Below are 17,730 nucleotides of genomic sequence, written 5' to 3' on the forward strand. Positions count from 1 at the left end.
TATCGTTCGCTCCTCACTTTCCACGACTGAGGTAACGTGAGCCGCAACCCCATTCAGAGGACATCCATCCCATAATAACACAGCTTTAGAAGCAACAGAAGTCTGATGGCATTCACACTGACTCACAATACCACAGTTTAATAAGCGTGGAGAGAAACTACGATGGCCTACAGTGAACGTAACAACGTGAGTTCTGTTCATAGACCCCACCAGATGCTGCGCGCTGGCCCTTTAAGTAAAAGAATCAATACCACACTGGGAAATAACAATATATTATATATTATTATTAATAATTGTATGATTAATAGTGTGATTAATATACATGATATATTATGTTCAGGAAACACTTTGGTTCTGCTTCTCTTTTTTCGGACGCCCACTCCCAGTTTGTGGCCTCCGCTCGTCCCATTCCTGTCTGGTTTCTGACGGTGTGTTTGTTTCCTTCCTCCACAGAGAGACGAGCTGAAGTGTCCGGCCCTTCCAAACTCCTGCAGCTGTACGTCAGCAGGCACCGGGCTGTCTGGGCCTCAGGGGCCGGTGGTAAGAGTCCCGAGTCATGCATTCAGACGCGATCGATAACGGATATTTACAGACACTTTGGGTTCATGCAGTTTAACATTTCCTCCTAGAAACGGGCTATATGAACAAAATGGTTTCCACAAAAAAAGTTTCGGCTGTTTGGGTTTGGTTCACCAGCACCTTTCCTCCCATCCAGGAGGAGCCGAGGGGTTTACAGGAATACAGGCAAAAAAAACACTTAGAAAGTTTAGAGTATCACTCTAAACGTCTGCAAGAGAATCGGCATGTTCCCCTCTGATGTTGAATTATTCCTGTTGGAGAGGTTTAGCTGTCTCTTTAAAACTGTAATATAGTGTTCAAATAAAGGGAAGTTATTTCCTGATTACTTCAATCCCAAAGTAAAGACAAGAGAACAGTTTTATTTAAACTGAACAGAACAATGTAACCTGAGGAAACAGAGGGAAACAGATGTTCAGCATTAAAAAAGGTTTCCTCTGCTTACTGTGTTTGAATGATTTTACTCCAAATTCAGCTGTAAATGTGTCTTTAGATCAGACTTCTCATACTTTCACTGCGTGTTCAAGCTATGTTTATTCCACTAACGTCAGAAGCCGATCTGTGCGTGTGTTCACGGTAGCGTCACATTCTGTGTCATAAAATAGTCATTTTGCTAAAAGTCCTAATTCTTACTAAATGAGAGTAATAACGTAGTTTACCACCTGGCTCCCGGCTGGCAACAAAAAGGGAGTCCACACCTTGATCTCCAACACAAAACCCCATTTTATTGTCGGTCCAAACAATTCATGCCAACAAAACATGCAAACAGGACAAGGCTGGTGCAGCAAGTCCTGCTGTGTGAGTGAGTGAGACTCCCATTGGTGCCGCCTTTTATGCCCTCTCGGAGGTGGGCTGTCCCAGCTCCTCCCACCAGAAAGCCAATCTTCAACCGGGGTCCCAGGTGCAGAGGAAACACAGACAGAGTTTTCTTTTCTGAACTCACAGAACTGGACTCACCCCTGGTCCCACTCATAGCACGTGTCACAGCACAGGAAGGATGCACTGCAGAAGGCGTCACCGAAGGAGTACTCTGACTCTACCTGGGAGGGTAAAGTCTTCACCGACACATCAGGCCACACCTGACTGCCAGCCAGGTCATTCCCTAAGATGACCTGCACTCCCCCCATAGGCAGCGAAGGTCTCACTCCCATGACCACATCATCTTGCACCAGATCTGAGACCAACGTCAAATGATGCTTTAGCGCAGAAAAGACTGTCAAATCCATCCCTTGGGACGCAGTACTGGAACCAGTGTCTGTTTACGCAGAGAAATGGTACTTTTGTCTCAAGCCCCGAACAGTGAAACATAACCGTCTGACACGAACGCATCATAACCAGGGTCAATCTCCTGATGAGCTGAGGAACGCATTAACTCTTCTTCCACCCCTTGCTCCTCCATCACTGACTCTCGAAGAAGGCTTTGTGTGTGTGCCCGCACGGCAATGACACGATCTCTTTCTTCCCCACGCAAGGACAAAGCAGGACACTCATTTCGCCAGTGTCCCTTGCCAAAACAATAAATACAGACACGATTGGGGTCCATTCTTCTCTGGTCTGCTTTAACTGAAAATGTATTTGCCCTTCTGACCACAACTTACTGGTGTTACCTCCCCCCACACTCTCTCGGGAACCAAGCTCTCCATGACCACGGCTCTCCCCAAAAAATCCTTTATGCGTTAAGACAAACTCACCTGCCAACCTAGCCGCATCTGTAACCTTGCTTACCTCCTTTTCCTGAATGTAGGTAACTACACGGTCAGGCAGAGCATTTTTGAACTGTTCAAGCAAATCAATTCCCAAGGTCCTCCCTAGTATCTACCTTTGAAGCAGCACACCAGCGATTAAAATGAGTTGTTAAATCACGAACAAACTCTACGTGAGATGGCTTCTCTTTTTTGAGTGACCTGAACCGCTGGCGATAAGCTTCTGGTACCAAGTCATATATCCTAAGCACAGCAGCCTTAACCAACTGGTAGCTACCACCATCAGCAACACTCAAGGCTGAAAAAGCCTCCTGGGCCTTGCCAGTGAGCACACACTGCAACAAGAGAGTACGCTCAGCATCTGACCACTTCCGGTTAACCTTCAGCAAGCTGAAAAATCACCTAGACAGTCATGGAAGTGCCCCCGAGCAACTGCTCTAACCACTTACTGCACAAAAATAACAAACAACATAAAGGGTCAATGAGAGACAGTTGGTGGCCCTCATTGCTTATGCCTATCAGGAAAAGGGTTCCAAATGACTCCCGAGCCTGTACCACTACAGCAGGTCAGAAACACACTCTAACCAACAGATCTGTGCGGAAAACTCCCTTTAACAAAATTACCTTTAACGTGATCCCGGACGAGCCCCCATTTATTACCACCTGGCAACAAAAAGGGAGTCCACACCTTGATCTCCAACACAAAACCCTATTTTATTGTCAGTCCAAACAATTGATGCCTACAAAACATGCAAACAAAACAGGACAAGGCTGGCGCATCAGGTCCTGCTGAGAGTGAGTGAGAGAGAGAGAGAGAGATTCCCATTGGTGCCGCCTTTTATGCCCTCTTGGAGGCGGGCTGTCCCAGCTCCTCCCACCAGGAAGCCAATCTTCAACCGGGGTCCCAGGTGCAGAGTGGGAGGGTCGTTGCAAGTTTAACCTTTTTTATGGAGCGATGTTCCATGTAAAACGTAGTGGGGGAGGAGTTAAACTGTGGTGCACAGGATGTACAGATATGGACAAGTCTGCTCTTATTCATATATCATCATCACATCGTGAAGACAATAAGAAACATTATCACCTTGAATATGAGGTTCATGAACATGTTAAAGGGCTGAAACACCTAAACAGTTAATACCTGAAGCTAGTTTTTGATTCCTTATAAGGACCTCAGATTTGATAGAGACTCCTCCCCTTTCTCCTAGAAACTCCTCCGCCTGCACAAACTTCTTTGAAGACACGACTCAAAGCGCCGCTCGGCCTCCCGCTGAGAGCTTCTGTCCTCCTGCATGAAATAACACGTCTTGACTTCCTGTCGTGCTCCTTATGCCTCGTGTGATCTCTCTGTTGTGCTAACGTGACTGATGTCCGTCCTCCTCAGGGTGCCCCCGGCAGCAAAGGTCCCCGAGGTGAAAGAGGAGAGGCCGGCCCTGTTGTGAGTACCTTTCAATAAAAACTGTTTGTCCAGAGCAGGATCGGCTAGCAGCTCCATGAAGAGTGTTTAAAGTACGGGAGCTTTGAAGACAGCGAAAGCATTTGATTCCACTATACAGAACCAGTGTTTTCCTCCCATATATGAAGGGGAGGCTCATTTCGCTGAACAGCGCAGCAACGTTCCTATAGTGCACGGATTGTAAAAGTCTTCTAATCGAACCCTCCCGCGTGTACCTGGTTCACATGTGACCCCCCTGGCTTTGTCTCAACAGGGGCCGGTCGGCCCTCGGGGAGATAACGGCCCACCGGGGCCCATGGGTCTGCCCGGCCCTCAAGGACCCAGCGGCCTGTCGATTCCAGGAGAAGCTGTAAGTCTAAACACACACACTCACTCACTCACTCCCCGCGATGCCTTTCCTCTACATAAATCCGCAGCGCTGGATTATTAGGCCATTTATTACCAGGAGAGTTTACAAGCCGGGAGTTTCTGTGGCAGAGATTCACATTCCTTCATGTCTGAGGGAGTGACCCGAGAGTCAGAGGGAGGCTTCTGACTCTTTGTTTGTGTTTCCATCTCTGATCAAGTCAAAATGAAACGTTCCCTCTGACATTTATGAAGCAGCTGTAGTTACAGATACGGGATGATTTGGGAGAACTGATTTGCAGGAAGAGATTTGGAATAATGTATATAAGAAGTGGACGTAGAGACCTGTCAATCACGTTGTAGCCCTGCCCTAAAGCATCCCCTGCTTTATGGTCTGTTTGACTCTAAATGGCCATAATCTACTAAATCAAGTGTCATTTATATAGACTACGATATAATCAGAGGAGTCGCCCCCTGGTGGTCAGTAGAGAGAATGCAGCATTAACACATGAAGCATAGACTTATATACAACCAGAGGAGTCACAACCTGATGGTTAGTAGAGAGAATGCAGCTTTAACACACACTCCTGGCTAAATTAGTCTCATCTCTGTTGAACAGGTCAGTAAACAGTGGACATGTGACGCTGGTCACTTCTTCTTTATATCCGTTCAGTCTCTCTTTCAAACTCTGTGTCGACTAATTTGGAAACCTTGTGGCTCGGATAACAAAGAGTCACAGAAGTTATACCGCCGAGAGAGAGGGAGAATAAATTATCGTGTCCGTCCGGGTCTCGTGTTTCCATCTCAGCCGATCGGAGCTGGAGCCAATAAATACTTGTGACAAAATCCAGATGTTAGTGGGTTATTTGTCCAAAGAGAAAGAGGCTCTAGAGACCTCATCTCCACCTGATATCGACATGTGTTCTGGTTCTGGTTAATAACATCTGTTTGCATTGTGATCAGGTCTCAATATGCAGATTCTGTTCATCTAGAATCTCCTGGCTCGACTCATTATCTCTCTGTGTTCATTTATCTGGACCTCTTTCAGTCCTCAGCGAGCCTCCTAAAGTCCCTGACTCAGACCCTGTCTACACCTGGAGATCTGTATCTGGACAACAGGTGTAAATGCACAAAGATCACAAAGACGATCACATTCATCCAGATGTAAAAAGAAAGTAAATCTTCTCCAGCAGCTGGAAAGACCTCTTCACTCCGAGCTACGAGTTAACGAGTCTTTCCTCGCAGAAGGGATTCCACATGTCATGTTTGTTGACATCTCATGTTAATATCAGGTGTTATGGTCTGCGTATATTAACAGCTGCATCAATGCATTTAATTACCACAGTTTAGCCTCTCAATGTTACAAAGAAACAAGAAAATACACAAAACCCAACAACAAGAGTTTACTGATTAAAAGATGAAATAGAGTGTAGTGGAAACATAAAACCTGCGTTAATAAAAGAGATCCAGCTGCAGATCACATGTTTATCAGGTGGATCAGATCCATGTGGTACGTCGACATTATTAATAATAAACCTACAGCTACACAATAACAAGGAACTTTATTAAAGACAGTAAAGCCTCTCAAAACAATGTCACAACAAATCTGCAGCACAACAGTTCAGAGATGAAATAGAATGCAGTAGAAACATAAAACTAGCGTTAATAAAAGAGATCCAGCTGCAGATCACACGTCACTTATTTATATTAAACATCACAGCTTCATCTCTGTTTGTGAAGTCTTCTAAATGTCACTGTCTTCTCTTCCCGTTGTTGTTTCCTGTCTTCAGGGTCGCCCCGGACCAAAGGGAGAGTCCGGTGACTCGGGTTTACCGGGACAGAAAGTAAGTGCAGCTCACTTATTTAATAAATAACGTCCTCCCAAAGCTTCCAGACAGAAATCTGACTTCCTGGAGCTTTGAAGAATCCTCCCTCTCAAGCGGAGGGAAGCTCCTTCCCCCTCGAGCTGAAGCTCAGATTCTTTGTATGTATCAGTGGTGGGGCGTGGAGTCATAGTCTCGATCCGCTGTTTAACAGCTGGGCGCGGCGCGGCGCACCCCCTGTGCAATGAGAAAATAAGCAAACAGGGAAAAATAATTATAATACATGTAGTGTATTTGTGAAAAGCCCAGAGTTGGATGTCCGACCGGACCAAAGGAGACCCCTTTCAGGTCTGCAGCTCTTTCATGTGTGTTTTGCAGGGTTCTCCGGGTCCTCGTGGTTCTGTGGGCCCCATCGGAGCAGCCGGCGTGCGGGTAAGTACGGTTGTGAACGGGCCTCCACGAGTCCTTTCAGCGAGAGCGGTTCAGGTCCTCAGTCTGCTTCTTGTGCTTCCAGGGCCCTCAAGGAAAGGACGGATCGTCGGGCCCCAGAGGCCCCGCAGGCCCCATGGTGAGAGTTCTGATGGTTTTGACTCATGTAGGGGAGGCGTTCAGGGGCTTTGCTCCAGGACAAACCGGTGTTTAGGGAGCTGGAAGCATGGAACACCTTTAAAAACAGGTTCTTGAGGGGTCTCCTAACCCAGCGGGTCCTTCTTTGTGTCCTTGCAGGGGCCTCCAGGATCTCCTGGCCTAACGGGCAGTGCAGGAAAACCCGGAAACCCCGGAGACTCCGGCAGCCCTGTAAGTGTGCTCTCTGTCATGGCGACCGGACGAAGTCTCAACGGGTTTTTCTGACAACTGAACCGTTGTGATTTTGTGTTTTCAGGGCGGTCACGGTCCAAAGGGAGACAAGGGGGAAAGGGTGAGTACATTGGCATGGTCTGTCTGTGGGGTTAGGGTTAGGGGTTAGGTTTTGTTGGTAATGTATTTCTGTTTAGTGTTAAGGGGTTGGGTTTGGGGTCTCTTAACAAAAACTGTATAAAGAAAAAGAATGTAAAAACTAAAAAAATGGTGGTCAAGGCCAGGGTCGGTAGGGGTCAGGCACCAGTGTCCAAAAAAGCAATTCAAAAATGTAAATGTAAAAGAGGACTAAAACAGTAAAAGGGAGAGATATAATTGAAAGATAAAACCGATGTGGTTATCTTTTTCTCTTTTCTAGGTTTTTCCTTTTCGATTAGGTTTGGTAGGGTTGGGGTTGAACCAAGACTGACAGAATTCTCTAACAGCTTTCAAGCCTTCAGAACATTCCGGTTCTTCCTAGTGCCGCTTTTAAGGCATTTTCTAGAGATTTTAAACTCTGGAAATGGATTTGACATTGTCTTGATTGAATTAAATAACCATTACGTTGGCTTACTGGTGAGGACAACCAGTTCCAACCGAGCACCAGTCCAGCTCATCAGGCTCATCAAGGCTTTATTTCATCAAAAAGTAAACCTCTGAGCTGTGCTGTTGGGAAATGTAGTTCCCAACACTCAAGAAGCTCCACAGAGAAAGTCAAACAAAAGCTGAGGATGGAGGAAAACAGAAAGAAGTCTGGAAATCAAAATAGAGTTCAACGTTCTTCAGTCCAGGGACCCCAAACAGATAGAGAGATGGAGCAGGGACGCCTACTATATATCAGTGGCGGGCCGTGGATTTTCTACCTGCGCCTTCACTGCCCCGTCATAGTCTCATCAGCTGTTTAACAGCAGTGTATTTGTGAAAAACAATTACATTATAAAATAGCTATCACTTTTAATTATAAAACAAAATTTAAAAATAAATAAATGATAAAATAGCTATAACTTTGTGATTCTGTTTAGGCCAGCAGAGAAGGCTTAGCAGGCCCTAACTGCCCGCCACTGCTATATATATATTCTTTTATTTACTGAGCGATAACATCTTCTGCCTCTCCATTCGCTACAATGTGTCGGATTCATGTCAATGTGTAGAAACGCCTTCTATCAGGTGACGTCTGGTTTAAAGTACGGCCCTCTTTGTCCTCAGGGGGACTTTGCTCCTCAGAACATGATGCGGTCCATCGCCCGGCAGGTGTGCGAGCAGCTGGTCAGCGGTGAGTCCGTGAGCACCGGGTCATCCGTCACGCGACGAGAGCCGACGCTCATCTCCACGTCCGCTCTGTCGTTTCAGCTCAAATGTCTCGCGTGGACACGCTGCTGAACCAGATCCCCAACGGCATGCACCGCAGCAACAACCCGGGGCCTCCGGGGCCCCCGGGTGCCAACGGCAGGCAGGGACCACGCGGAGAGCCCGGCGCCGCGGGAAGGAATGGCTTCCCAGGAGGTCCGGGTTCACCGGGCCAGTCGGGAGAGAGAGGTACGGGGCAGAGTTTATCTTTTTATTCTGATGTTCTTCGGGCTCTCAGTTCATCCCATCCAGTAATCAATAACTTTCCCCGTGATATGAATATCTGATCTGTGGGTTCCCTTCAGGTCTCGCAGGAGAGAAAGGGGAGCGAGGAACGTCTGTGGTGGGACAGAAAGGACCGAGAGGAGTTGCTGGTACGTCTCTAACTCTTTATTCATATCTACCATCCAACGACGTGCTGCACAGAGCTCACATGACCCAAACAATGGTTAATTTTAACAGAAATAAGTTATTATTAGATTCATGTTTTTATCGCTAAACAACCCAAACAACCAAAAGTAAATGTATCTTTTATTTTAAAAGTGTGACTGCCAACTCTCAGATGTCAGAGCTTCCCTGAATGCACCAATAGAGAGTTTCATTCTAATTAAATATTAGGTTGAGTTCAATGTGACTGAAAAGAGCAGCTTCTGGTAAATGATATTTCATGAATGTTAAGTTCTAACATGAAGTAAATGTAGTTAGTTTATAGGGCTATTCTCCAAATAAAATGATTTTCATGAAAGATTAATCAGCTACAGGTACAAAAAACAAAGATACTCAGTTTTAAATTATATAAAACAGGAAAGGAAGCTGGAGCCAGAGAAAATTTGGAGATATTTGCTTGAAAAATGATTGAAAGGTGTTTTACATAAAGCCCATTGTAGTTTAAAAACAGAAAATGCTTCACAAAGGGACACGAATAATAAAGTAAAAGGTACCATGTGGAACTTTAAGTAAGTCCTTGTTATTGATGACACTGGTGGCCGTTAAGTGAACTTCAACGTCCTGCACATCGTGGATCATATTTATAATAACAACACCTTTCCATCATGTATTGTTCAACACGTTTGTCTCGATACATGAGTTAGTACCAGCTAGCTAGCAGCTACCTTATCCACTCAGATATAGTTTCGTATCACAAGCTAACGTTAGCGAGGAACGCTAACATGCACGAACAAAGCAAAGAGAAGCTCTGATACAACACGCTCAGACAGACATTAGTCCACTATATTACTGTGTATACATAGTAACAGTGGTTATATATATTAGTATTAAATAGAACAAAAGTATTTCGAGCTGATATAATTTTACGAGCAAGTCGACACAGATTCATAATTATCTGGTTTGGTTCAGCGCTCGTTAAGACACACCCCCGTTGTCCGGAGAATTGTTTGAATTCATCTCAGAGTCTCAGAGAAATTGATCAATAAGTTAATATTAGTTGACTTCCCGATTACTCGTTTCGGCTCGAATGAAATAAGTTTGGAATAACATGTTCTTAAATATAATATAAAAGGTTATTTATAACGTCTTACGTCAGGTCCACCAGGAGAAAGCAGAACCGGACCACCGGGCCCTTCAGGTACCGCCGGGCCCCGTGGCCCCCCCGGACGTCCAGGATACGCTGGAGTCCGCGGCCCCCCCGGCCCATCCGGATACTGTGACTCCTCCCAGTGCGTCGGTATTCCCTACAACGGGCAGGGATACGGAGGTACGTAGCGTTAGCCGGGTTATGAATCGTTGCTCATAATTCATCTTTTCTTTGGTTCTGGAGCAGCGCGTCCAGCTTTTTGAGAGGAGCGCTTGTTTTCTGTCAGAGTCCGGTGAGAACGTGGGTCCAGGGAAAGGGTGTAGCCTAGCTTAGCACAAAGACTGTAAGGACTCCATCGAAAGCTTTACATCTGTATGGTATCTTTGATTAGATTGTTTAAACTATAAATATCTGAGAACTTTGGTTTCTTTGGGTGCATAAACAGGTTTATCTGCCAAACCTCAGGTATTAGTATTAGGATTACTTCTATTCACTCACCGGTTTAGTAAACAACAGGCAACATCTACATCCTCCTATGGGTGAAGCTAGGCTAGCAGTTTTCACCTGCTTCCAGTCATTGTGCTAAACTAGGCTAATCATGGAATAATCCATCTCCAACACTCGAGTATTTCCATTTAATCCTACTTATATATATTATACTTCCACTCCATTACATTTATCTGACAGCTTTAGTCACTTAGTAGATTTAGATTAACAATAAAAACTTATAAATGATTTGTTATTATATATTAAACTATCCAGCGGTATGTAACGTTGTTAAAATTAGCTCCACCTTTAAAGTAAATAACTCATCAATTGTTACAATATAATATATGTTGTTCTGCATAATTACTTTTTTTACTTTACGGATATTTTGATCATATTATTATTATATTTGCTCGACCGTTCATCAAATAAACGGCCATGTTGGATTGATATCTTTGGAGGGTTAAAGATCTCTCCACATTCTCGGGGCTTTCAGACAGAAAACATCTCCTCTCAGTGCTCTCCTGAGGATGAACCCAACGAAGTGACTGAACTCAGACGATGTTTGATTCTCTGTCTGCTCTTCTTCCTCCGACTGACCCCTCATCCTCTCTTGGCCTGTTGCAGGTTCACAGTAGACTTTCTATGCCGCCTGTGCTGCTTTCACTGACTTCCCCGACAAAGCAAAGCCAAAGTCTCACATTGCTCACGCGTTCTAGAGCTGTTTTTAAAGCGGATAACCAGCCGAAGGAAAAGCCATTAACACAAAAATACACAAGCCAACGACCACAAGAGGGAAACTAACAGCGACTCACAGCCAGTAGAGCACAGCGCCGCCCGGGCGGCACTGTGCTCCCCGAAGCGGCCTGTTGGCACCCTGAAGCCAAAAGCCCAGACGCAGAAATGTTGTGTTCAGTGGAGGAGCATGCAGCAAACAACAGCAGCAACAACAACAACAACAACAACAACAACTACTACTACTACTACTACTACTACAAACAAATACTAACACAGGTGGATGTGTAGCAGAGAACCTGCAGCAGCTCTAACAGCGTCTCTTTTCTCGTGACTCTTTGGTGTAAATAAACTAATGCCTTCCTTGTAAATGATGTTTGAATCAAGTCCACGACATTTAGTTTCTAACATCTGCCGTTTTTAAAGCTTGTGCCTTGCAAACCAACAACCTGCTGCTTGCTGAATGCCAAAAACAAACGCTTCTTTTATTAAAAAAGATTTTTTTCTATTTTTTTTCTTGCCCATTTTGTCTGTAGCTGTTTTAAACTGCTCTGAATCTCTTCTGCACATGTGACCCACAACCTTTAGACACTTTTTATTTCTTTTATTTTACTTTTTCCTCCCCAAAACAGCTGAACTGTATCTGTGAGTTACACAAAACATGAACGATGCAAAGCCAGAAGAAGTGCCTCCAGTTCTGCTGCTGGAAATGTTTTTATTGTGAATGAATGAGTTGTAGAGAAAAGACAGAAACATCCGCAGAAAGGGAACGGCACTGAGATGTTATGGAGGAGGGGGCGTGGTCAGCATGAGGCCCCACCCACTGGCAGTTGATTGGTTGATTACCTGCAGTGAATCATCACAATTTCGATGCTCATTAAATCATTAAATATAATAAGCTTCACGTCCCGAATAATGCTGTGGCCACGCCCCAGTAAAGCAGTGGCCACACCCACAATAACGCATTGATCACGCCTCAGTAATGCAGTGAACACTCCCCCAATAACGTAATGGCCACACCCCACTAATACAGTAGACAGGCCTCGAATAACACAGTGGACACGCCCCCAGTTACTCAGTGGACACGCCCCCTGCTCTCAGTGCTTTAGACATCGAGCCACGTCTTTTCTTGTGCATGTTGAAAGAGGAAATGAGAAACCTGTGCTCAACCGGCCCAAACGATATCTCCGAGCAGGCCGATACCCGCCTGAACCCGACACCCGAGTCGCCCTGGACGCCGAGGAGGACGAACTGTCGCAAAACCAGCGTCGAAAGAGGTCCCTATCGAGAAAGTTGTCCAGCAGGCCGACGTCATAAGACCAGCGGGCTCTCTTCTTTTCATCTTGCTCAACCTGTGTTTAGGTTTCTGCATGTTATGCACACACAAATGTAAAAACCACCACAGGAGGTTTGACACCTCCACTTTATTGGGAAACACCTTTAAATGCCTTAAAACGTTTGTGAATATTAATTTCTTTGTAGCAGGTGAAATGTTTGGAGGAGTTCAAGCACGAGAGAAAAACAATTAAGAATCCATGAAACAAAAAAACAAAACTTTTCCACTCAAGTCTTTTTGTTGTTGCTTGTAACATATTTGCATCAGTTTGTTGTGAAGAAGCTCAAGAAAACAGAAAGTGTTCGTTCACAGTTAAATATAATCCTCCTTAAGTTAAACAGCTTACATTTTGTATCTCTAGACTTAATATTTATCAGTTTTCCTTTTTTCTGTCACAGATCATTTTAATAAAAAGGTGGAGTTGCATGTCTGTGGTGTATATTTAGTAGATGTTTTGTTTCTTTTTGTTACATTTCATTTTTGTTTTAACCAGAATATAGTTGTCGTCATTTTTGTCATCTTCTCAGAATGCCAGACGATGGAAGTGGTATTGCTGCTTCATGTTTGAACTGCAGATTGTGAATTCCATAGCCTTATTTTCTTATTTATTTCTGAAAACAGAAGAGGCATTTTTCAATAAAACTACTGAAAATTAAAACTGTCTTTTTTGTGAAGATGTACTTTTTCTCTGACAGCGTGGTTTATATATTTATAATAATATAAAGTGGTGGAATGTAAACAAGTTGGCGTTCTACTACAGATAGTTTATTTTTACTTCACTACATTTATTAATAATGAGGAAATGAAATACAGTGTATGATTATACTTTAAATTAAGTATTAATCCCCCTGAATCATCGCCACAAACATGAAGCTTGAACGAGCAAGAGGCCGTAATCATCTGTGAGCTGCAAACATCCCGCCGCCACCACGAAAAGAGCTCGTCTCCTTCAAGTGACTCACCTGGAGCCACCAGCTACTGGGCAGCATCCCCATGGCAACAGTCTGGGTTACCAGAGGAGAAACTGTAAAAATACCACATCACAAGTTTATGAAATACAAATAGTGTAGTTCAGTTGTGGATTTTTCTATGCTCGGCTGCTTCAGATCAGCTGTTGAAAGAAAATAAAAATATCCGGTGCGTAATTGTTGCTGAATGAAGCTTTAATATAAAGTTTGATTAGTTGATCGATACAGAATGATGCTGCAATTTAAAGGCAAAACCTCAGCTTAATTTAACCCGAAATAAGTTTTTGTTTCAGTATTTATTCAAATCTAGTTAGTTTAAGCCAGGGGTGTCAAACATACGGCCCATGGGCCAAGACACAAAAATGCATGTGCTAATTATGAAAATGTTCCCAGAAATGTCTGAAAATATAACATAATGAAGTGATGACATTTTGGACGGACGTGGATTTATTTTTCTCAAAGCCACTGGGTTCAGTTTATCACCATGAATTATGGATATCTATTAACAGACAGTTCACAGCTGTAAATCCTGACTTTGAGAAGCCAGAAAGCAGCAAATGCTTTTGACATGTTTACTTGATAAAGACCTTCTGTAGTTGAATTGTGTTGAATTGCGCAAATAATCCCTGAATAAACCGACTACAGCAAACTAAACACTTCCCTTCCACCTGATACGGATGCTCTAGCCTTCAACAAATTCAAGAAGTCATAAAATACACATTTTTGTAAGAAATATTTGCCACAAAGATGGCCAATTCTTAGCTGGTTGGAAAAAAAGCTGATTTAAAATGACTTTACTTCGAAACTTATTTTACTGGAGCTGATACGATTGTTCAAAAAGTTTGATAGTCGAACCGTTTCAGTCATTTATAAGGCAAAACTGGCAGAAAAAGCAGCTTCCACCTTCCTAAATAAGCGAATTTGTGCCGTATATGATGGTAAATCCAATATTTTTACTGTTGGTTACATAGAACAAAGAATTGAATTACCGCTTTGGGAAGATTTGGATGTCCTTTACATAAACATTTCATGAAATAATCATGATTGATCAATAATCTGCAGCCTACGTTATGAATGTGTTTCTTAGAGGACGATAGTTGAGGAAAAGGCTCCTTTAACCCTTTATAGGGGACTCATTGAAATACTTTGTGAGGAAAATGACCATATATGGTTACATGCACGATAAAGGGCTACGATCTTGTTGAGGTAACAAGCGTCTGAGGAAAGGAAGTGGTGTTTTTAATCAGGTCTAATAAGAACGGGATGAGGGAGGCGGAGCTTCCGGCTGCAGCCTCCAGCGGCGAGCTTATCAGCAGCTTGAAGTTCCTCCCTCGACCTCGCCAAAGGAAACAGGCCGAGATACGATCTCTCTGATAGCGGCAAAACATTAAAAACATACCTGTCGCATGATGAAATGTTTTGGGGCGTTTCCCTCTGTGACCACTGGCGGCTGCAGGCGATTATGAATAAAGTCAAAACTGCACGCACACTCCTTTGATGCTGCAGAGTGGAGATAAGATAAGAAACAAAACAAGGACACTCAATATCCTGGAGGTCAAAGGTCACTGGCAGCCTATGATGAACACGAGTGGCATCGTGATTCAGTGGCATCGTGATTCTACAAACCAGCACCACGTTGCCCATGAACGCAGTTGATTCTGGTTTCAGGTGACTCCGTTTAACTGTGATGAAGAGGATAAACTTATTTAAAAGGTTTATTTATCAGCACAAAATCTGAACACTTGAGCAGCAACTTTACGACTCAATGGTTGTCATTGTGCAACACGGGAGAAAAAAGAAGTCTATGGTCTATTGTTGCAATATAAGAAGAAAAAAAAAAAAAAAAAAAAAATATATATATATATATATATATATATATATATATATATATATATATATATATATATTTTAATAGGGGACCCTAGGGTTTATGAGGCATCATAAACCCTAGGGTCCCCTGTTCTACAGCTCATATTACCTTGATATGAATACCAGACCCTATTGTCCTTGATCTCTAACGAATCTGCAACTCCTTGCCTTTAATAAAAAAGAAATACAAAAAAAAATATTTTACTTATTTTCTGCATAAATATGATCAAAAGTCAAGAGTCTGAGCAAAAAAAGACTCCTCGATTGCTCCCCAAGTTTTTTTAATTGTATTGTTCAGTGCCTTCCCATTATCCCCCAGAGTAATACTACACCTCTTTAGAAAGATTAAGACATAAAGCATCTAAATCTAAATCAATAATAATCACAAGAAACATACGCAATGACATGTTTTGAAGCATTTTCAGTCCAAAAAATGTGTTTTTTGGTTCAGAAATAGAAAAATTACCTATTTTGACCTGAATCTTGCTCACACCATGAGTTATGTTACGTTCACACCAAACCAGTTTACTTCCTTGACAATAAAAGCTGTGTTCACATCAAATTGTGTCAAAGGCCGCGTGGCTTATCGCCATTGCGCGTCTCCATGAAGAGAGCTAGCATATCTGCTGTTGACCATGGAATAAATAACCATTATTTCTGCTCTATAATTGTTGTGGAAGTCCCAAAAATGTTGGTGTAGTGGCTGGCTATGGCCAGGTGATGGCGCACTGATATATGATGTTGTGATATACGTGTGAGAAGAAGTATTATTAAAGTTGTTGAGTTGCATCCTGATGGTTGTGTCTTTGAGTACCGAGTATATAGGCACAAGCTTATAACCCGCGACAGACAGAGTCTAGTGGTACAGACAACTAGTCGGAGTAGTTTGACGGTGTGGAGAGAAAAGACGGTGACCTGTGGAGCTTTTGATGGACATTTTGTAGGAGTGCATAGTGTGATTTTTGAACAAGCCAAGTTTAATAAAGAAGTCAGGAACTTCATCACAGCAGTGCACAAGCTAGCTGAACATTGCAAATATGGCGCCTTGCGTGAAGAGATGATCCGAGACAGGATTGTTGTCGGGATACGTAATGCCAAATTGTCTGAAAAAAATGCAGCTCAACCCAAAATTGGATTTAGCTACAGCCATAGTTCAAGTGAGGCAGCACGAAGAGGTGAAAAAGCAGCAAGTTGTTCTCCGGGCAGCCGATTCACCGGAGCAAATAGATGCAGTGGCTTACAACAGCAAGAGACAGGTTTATAGGAAAAATTCTGCTCAACGCGTAAGCCATTTTCAGCCTCAGTCTGCCTCAACCAACCCAAACAGTGTGGGAAGTGTGGCAGAACCCCTACACATGCATGGACTGAATGCCCAGCAAAAGATGTTGAATGTAGAAAATGTAAAAAGAGGGGACACTTTGCATCTGTTTGCAGATCAGCTCAAAAGCTAGAATCCACTGAGGAGGATTATGTGGCGGCTTATTTGAGAGCTATTGACCATCCACAGGTGTCTACATGGACTGAAATGCTTACCATTAATGGTGGCCCGATGTGCTTTAAAGTGGACATCTGTGACTGCCATCCCAGAAACAGAATACACGCAAGAGAAATACGGCAGCTACACAGTGACATGCAGACCTCTGCTGGGCCCCGCCAGTCAACCTCTGGAGGTCAAAGGACAAGTGCATGCTGTCATTCAGAGAGGTGACAAAAAGATTAAGGAGGAGGTGTTCATCGTGAAAGACCTGACCACACCCTTATTGGGCCTGCCAGCCATTCACAGACTGCAGATGATTCCTCAGCTCCATAGCATAGACCAGGGGTCAACAACCTTTCGTATCCAAAGAGCCGTTTTGACCTTTTTCCACCAAAAAAAAATTGTCTGGAGCCGCAAAAATGATTTGATATCACAGCTTCTGATGTTTTATATAAAGTCATATTATATATACAAAAAACTATAGTTTGTTGTATTTATGAAAATGTAGAACAAGAATAAAGACATTTTTTTACATTGTATTGCTATTTTACCTGTTTATAACTATCAAGCAAAAAATAGTCATGTGTCGGCTACATTAAGGTTAATTAAAAACACAACTATGCAGACCTTCAGATCTATCTATATTTGTGGAGCTACCTGGGGGAGGGAAGTCTTGCAAAAAATTCAATGTCTCTCGTCCAGTGGCGGCGCTTCCACCTCACATAAGGCTGTCTGCAAGGCCTCATCATCCAGAACTTGTTCCTTTAGCACAGAGCACAGAATTTTATTGAGTGACTTGATTAGTCTCTCCCATATGCCTCCATGGTGAGCGCCTGCAGCCGGGTTAAATACCCACTCTATTCCTTCTTGGAGTAGATTCCTTTGGATGATCTCATGCTGTAGTTCTTTCAATGATCGTTCCAGCTCCTTTTGTGCACCAACAAAATTTGTCCCTTGATCTGATCTAATGGTTTTTACGGTACCTCTGCGACATATAAATCTGCGTATTGCATTGATGCAGGAGTTAGTGTCCAAACTACAAGCCACCTCGAGATGGATTGCACGGCTAGTAAGGCATGTAAAGATTACGCCCCACCATTTCACATTGCTTCGACCTCGCTTTATCTCAAACGGTCAAAAATAATCCATGCCAACCGAAGTGAAAGGTGGTAAATCTGGCACCACACGGTCCTGTAGAAGATCTGCCATTTTTTGCAGAGTATTTCTGTCCTAGTTTTGAG

The 17,730-nt window shown here is 43.4% G+C and overlaps 1 protein-coding gene across 1 annotated transcript in view; it reads left to right on the plus strand.

The window, feature by feature from the left end:
- Positions 1-12,838, plus strand: part of col12a1b (collagen, type XII, alpha 1b) — a gene marked incomplete at its 5' end in the record, with an annotated part of 114,167 nt that extends 101,329 nt beyond the window's left edge. The window contains 13 exons of the mRNA XM_079214682.1: positions 454-540; positions 3,661-3,714; positions 3,986-4,081; positions 5,868-5,921; positions 6,279-6,332; positions 6,415-6,468; positions 6,627-6,698; positions 6,784-6,819; positions 7,944-8,010; positions 8,088-8,273; positions 8,390-8,458; positions 9,628-9,798; positions 12,032-12,838. Of these exons, the coding sequence (XP_079070808.1) occupies positions 454-540; positions 3,661-3,714; positions 3,986-4,081; positions 5,868-5,921; positions 6,279-6,332; positions 6,415-6,468; positions 6,627-6,698; positions 6,784-6,819; positions 7,944-8,010; positions 8,088-8,273; positions 8,390-8,458; positions 9,628-9,798; positions 12,032-12,156 (1,125 nt within the window). The 3' untranslated portion in view covers positions 12,157-12,838. The remainder of the gene's footprint in view (positions 1-453; positions 541-3,660; positions 3,715-3,985; positions 4,082-5,867; positions 5,922-6,278; positions 6,333-6,414; positions 6,469-6,626; positions 6,699-6,783; positions 6,820-7,943; positions 8,011-8,087; positions 8,274-8,389; positions 8,459-9,627; positions 9,799-12,031) is intronic.
- Positions 12,839-17,730: the final 4,892 nt, after the last annotated feature.

Source organism: Taurulus bubalis, assembly GCF_910589615.1.
Source record: "Taurulus bubalis genome assembly, chromosome: 3".
Lineage (NCBI taxonomy): Eukaryota > Metazoa > Chordata > Actinopteri > Perciformes > Cottidae > Taurulus > Taurulus bubalis.